Source organism: Uranotaenia lowii, chromosome 2 (genome assembly GCF_029784155.1).
Source record: "Uranotaenia lowii strain MFRU-FL chromosome 2, ASM2978415v1, whole genome shotgun sequence".
In the NCBI taxonomy this organism is placed as follows: Eukaryota; Metazoa; Arthropoda; class Insecta; order Diptera; family Culicidae; genus Uranotaenia; species Uranotaenia lowii.
Genome location: NC_073692.1, coordinates 419,369,302 through 419,374,608, shown reverse-complemented (window position 1 = coordinate 419,374,608; position 5,307 = coordinate 419,369,302). Strand labels below are relative to the sequence as shown.

At 40.2% G+C, this 5,307-nt stretch overlaps 1 protein-coding gene across 1 annotated transcript; it reads right to left on the bottom strand.

Annotated features, from left to right (window-relative positions):
* Positions 1–856: 856 nt before the first annotated feature.
* On the bottom strand, positions 857–4,888 carry LOC129743452 (uncharacterized). Its single transcript, XM_055735488.1, has 2 exons — positions 2,781–4,888; positions 857–1,010 (listed from the first exon to the last, which is right to left on the bottom strand). The coding sequence occupies exons 1-2, from the start codon at positions 4,886–4,888 to the stop codon at positions 857–859; spliced, it is 2,262 nt and encodes a 753-aa protein (XP_055591463.1).
* Positions 4,889–5,307: the final 419 nt, after the last annotated feature.

Genomic DNA, 5,307 nt, shown 5'->3' with positions numbered 1-5,307 from the left:
AATGACAAAAATGACAAAAATGACAAAAATGACAAAAATGACAAAAATGACAAAAATGACAAAAATGACAAAAATGACAAAAATGACAAAAATGACAAAAATGACAAAAATGACAAAAATGACAAAAATGACAAAAATGACAAAAATGACAAAAATGACAAAAATGACAAAAATGACAAAAATGACAAAAATGACAAAAATGACAAAAATGACAAAAATGACAAAAATGACAAAAATGACAAAAATGACAAAAATGACAAAAATGACAAAAATGACAAAAATGACAAAAATGACAAAAATGACAAAAATGACAAAAATGACAAAAATGACAAAAATGACAAAAATGACAAAAATGACAAAAATGACAAAAATGACAAAAATGACAAAAATGAAAAAAAAATGACAAAAATGACAAAAATGACAAAAATGACAAAAATGACAAAAATGACAAAAATGACAAAAATGACAAAAATGACAAAAATGACAAAAATGACAAAAATGATAAAAATGAAAAAAATGACAAAAATGACAAAAATGACAAAAATGACAAAAATGACAAAAATGACAAAAATGACAAAAATGACAAAAATGACAAAAATGACAAAAATGACAAAAATGACAAAAATGACAAAAATGACTGTTGAGGCCAATCCTCAAGAGTTCGCTGGTCCGGTTAACCCACGAAAGTTCCCAGGCTTTCAGGATGTTCGCAAGATAATTTTAGACACTACGCGATATTGTGATGCGGTCACGGGGGAACAATTATATTTTCAATTGATCCAACACTAAACGATAGACATAGAAGTGGACTGTATATCAAAACGACTGCTCGATACCGTGGTTTATTGCTTCTAACTTAGGTGCTATTGTTTTGGCTAACAGCAGCTCGCAATAGCCAATCTAGACGACTATCGCTCATTCCGTTGCCCACACTAATTGGGAATACTATTGCATACACGCACAACATGATCACTGACGATGCGTGTGGCAGGGATATAGCGTATTCGTTGCTAGTGATGTAAGAAAGTGGGAAAGATTTTCTGCTGGCCCGCGCTGTTGGTTTTGGCGTTAACATACCGCCCGCCTTGAGTTCACTCAATACAAAATCATAACGAAGTTCAAGAAAACTAGCAGGATTATTTCAGTTTCAGCACTGACATCTTGGAGTTCGACACCAGAGGTTGCTATAGACTTCCAAGTCCTTGGACAGGCTAGTGTTGATCAGTTAGAACAAGCGTTGCGCTGAATCAGCTGACGATGGCGGCAGGTTGGAATAGGCTGATTAAACACCGTAGACACCTCTCAACGAACAATCAACCATCAACTGCGATGGACCACCAGGTGCATGTATGTTTCCTGCTAGAGATAGACATGGTTGATTCTAGGTCGATTAACTTTAAAATGCACGTAACTTGCGCCGTGGCCCCCAGGCATTAACAAAGAACAACCTTCGTCATAAGCCATAGTACGCCCCTCTCGGGGGCTGATGATACTCAGAGTGTTCAGACAGTCGATATTCCAAGGCGTTCCTATAAATCAGAAGGAATCCGAGTGAGTTCCGCACAAATTTCTTAGATGATAGAACTTAACTTATGGTTCGGCCCCTGACAATTACGACAGAAAATGTCGCTAGCTGCCAAAATGCCCTGTTGGGGCCGGATTACTTATAATTTAGATGAACTTCATACAGCCGATGAATGTGTTGATCAGATTTCATGGATCTCTGTTGAACGAAATAATATGACAGTTTCTTCTACTTTTTGAAAATGGAAAAAAACATAACTTTTGCTTCGCCCCCTGGCATTCACGGCTAGCATGCCGCTCCTAGCCTTTTGCGCCCCTATTGGGGGCATACTTATCTGACGGTGAAATTTGACCTCCATAAGCTCTCTGATCCGGTCTGGTCTCAGTGGATTCATGATCATAATGGACAATTTCGAGAAGGAATCATCCTGGTCATCTTAGGCAAACGATGTAGTACATAAATCCTGGTGAAGGAGAAACACTGTAGGTTTCGCAAATAGAAACATAGGGTGAAAACGTAACTTAACGCTTGGCCCCCTGGCAAAACAGCTGATGCGCTGCCAGTGCCAATAATGCCCCTCATGGGGGCGTAAAATACTTATTTTAATCAGCAAAACCACAAACGAATGATGTAGAAAATGATGGAGATAACGATGACGATATGGCGTAGCTTTCAACATGTTGACAATAATGAACCCCGAGAATGAACGGTGCGATGTACAACCCTGACGGAGGAAAAACAATATAGGTTCCGCAAACAAAAAGGTGGGGTTGAACGTAACTGAATTATCGGCCCCCTGGCAATTACGGTAACATATGCCGCCAGTGCCAATAGTGCCCCTCACGGGGGCGTTAAATACTTTGTTTTATTCCAACGGCTGTTCAAGAATTCTAGCGTTTCTGGTAGATTTCGAACTGTGTCTGACTGCGTAGGGTTGTGGGTCCTTCCATCATTGTCGTCTAATTCATGGATTTCGCATACTCTCACGTCTTTATGTTGAAATGTTATCCGAAGAATCGAAAACTTGTGGAATTCTGGCAGTTTGTCTTTAAACTTCAGCTTAAACTGTTCATTTTTACAGGATTCATCACAAGAAAACTTTACTTTGTAAAGCTCTTGGAGAAACATGTTTACTATTCCAATTACTGCAGTCGTGCAAACATAAAGATGAAGCAAATGGACCGCAACCATCAACAAAACTACGTGAATCAGATTTTTCATCAACACGATTCTTTTTGAGAGTGGAGCAGTCAACTTTCCTCGATTAGCGGTTCTTTCGAGAACATCTCCATATGTTGACTCTTTCATCGAGGAGCTTTCCGTTTGATGAGACTCCAATACACACAACTTTTTTAAATGATGGCTTTTTCCATCAGTGGAAACTTCGGGTGAGATTGCGCTGTAAGAAATAATTGGTGCTTCCGGAAGCTCTCCTGCTACGATCCATCCCAACTGGGTGTTTTGTAAAATAGGACCACTGTCGATGATCCTCATCTGCTCCGCTAACAATAAATCATAAAACGTGGAGACTCCTATGACCAGATCAACTGAGCTAGATTCATTGAACATGGGATCTGCTAGGTGGATAGACGACGGTAGTTTCCAGGTGTTTATATCAAAACTTCTTTGGGGCAAATCCACCGTGATTCGAGGCAAAACAAAGAATTTCATTTCGGCAATACAATACGATGATGTGCTTGATTCAATACGGGCTTTAACAGACTCTGTCGATACGCAAATGGACCCTCCAACACCTTTCACTGGCAAACTTTCTCGAAAACGTTTAAATTTCAACTTTTTCGAAAGATTCTCTGTCATCATGTTTATTTGAGACCCATTGTCTAACAATGCTCGGGCCAAAACTTTGTTTCCGCTGTTATCGACCAGCAAAACAACAGCAGTTGATAGAATTGCAGTGTGGGTGTGTCGTTGTGTACTGAGTAGAGTAGTAGTGTGGTGACTAACGGAGGGCATGTTTGTGGGAGGTGGCTGTTGTGTAGATTGGGGGTTTTGAGATATTTGATTTCTATTCATCCGGGATTGAGTATGTTGTGTATCAGGTTCACTGTATGATCGACTGTTCGCGCGTTGAGGTCTTCGAGAGGCTTGATAAAAGTTCTGTACGTTCGACCGGCTCAAGTGAGGTGAGTAATACGGATGCAAAAGATAGTGATGACGCTGTCCACACTTTTCACAGGAATGTTGACCACAATCCGCGACAAAATGTTCGGAATTCAAGCAATTGAAGCATAATCCCATGCTACGAACCAAGTCTTTACGATCAATCACCCTCATCCTCGAGAATGTTTGGCATTGCTCTGCTCTATGCCGTCCATTCCTGCAGATGATGCACAATCTCTCCGAAGCAATGGTACTGTGACTGATTGGGGCAATGAGATTCAGTTGGTCATGATTCTCACTTCGACTGACAGTTGATTGTAGAATTGTACATTGAGTTTCCAAGAACACAACCATGGCTTCATAAGAAGGCACGGTTTTAGACGCATGGTGTGTCTCCCACATACGGTATGTTTTTGCGTCCAGCTTTTGCGAAAGCATAAACGCCAAAAGAGTGTTCCAACTGTTGGTTTTCTGGCCAAGCTTCTCCAACTGTTGGAGGTTAGTTTTGAAAGTTGTCAGCAACGAATTCAACCCTTCAAAACTTTCTGTCCGCATGACAGGTGCTGCAAAGAGTGCTCTCATATGCTCTTGAGCTATAAGCTTATGGTTCTCGTACTTCGATTCCAATGTGCTCCAAGCTAGACCGTAGTTAATCGCTGATACTTGAATCTGATTAATCTGGAGCAGCGCATCATCTTTCAGGGAGGTTCGAAGGTAGTTGAATTTGTCCATTTCATTCAGTTGCGCGTTGTCGTGAATCAATGAACGAAAGTTGTCTCTGAAATTAATCCAGTCAGAAAGTTTCCCGGAGAAGGTTGGTAGCGTAAGCTCTGGATACTTTGTGTGACAAGGCAAGTCGGAAACAGAGGATCTTCGTTGCACTGGTGGAGCAGGGATCGATTCCATCTTCGACATCAACTGTTGTTTTATTACAAAATACCGATTAACGAATTGCTTGAAAACTTTCTTGTTTTCCTTATTGCGGGTTTCTTTTTTCATTGTACGTTCCTCATCGTCGTCGTTGTCTTCGTCGTTCGCCAAATCCAAATCTTCCAAAATAGATTCCATCTCAATCCGCACTGCACAAAACGTATCGTAGGCCTCTTCCAGTTTGGTTAACCGTGGTTGGAGTGACCCTTTATCTCGAACATCGTCGTACTCTAATAAGAATTCTTCCAAATTTTCTAGTAAATTCCCTAAAAATCGTTCTTTCTTGGACAAATGTCGGAGATCGTAAGCCATTTTGAATCACTGGACACTTTTTACGAGCACTTAGTATAAAATCACTCCCGAGACCTCAAGCGTTGACGAATTGACAAGTGACAAAATAATAAATATTTGATGAACGTATGAGTAGTTGCATCAGTCAATCATAAGCATTTCTTGCACTAAGTGACTGCTAAAAATCTACCGAAGAAAGCTGTTTAAATATACACAATCTTGATGTTCGCAAATTATCGAAATATGTTGCACATCTAGCAATTTCCAAAGTTGAGCAAATCCAAATAATTCTCATTCAAAATCTCTCCCCGTATTCAAGCCACCTCGACCACTCAAAAATCATTCTCACGCACACTCTATCTACTAGTACTTATCTGCTTTTGCTGAAACTTCCTCCAGTCGACGTAGAATCCTTCCAAAGATCTGCTTAAACTGCTGAA

Coding starts and splice junctions, on each gene's coding strand:
- LOC129743452 (XM_055735488.1), bottom strand. CDS start 4,888: ATGGCTTACGATCTCCGACATTTGTCCAAGAAAGAACGATTTTTAGGG. Junction 1,011..2,780: donor AGAACCGCTAATCGAGGAAA/GTTGACTGCTCC, acceptor TTACATCACTAG/CAACGAATACGCTATATCCC.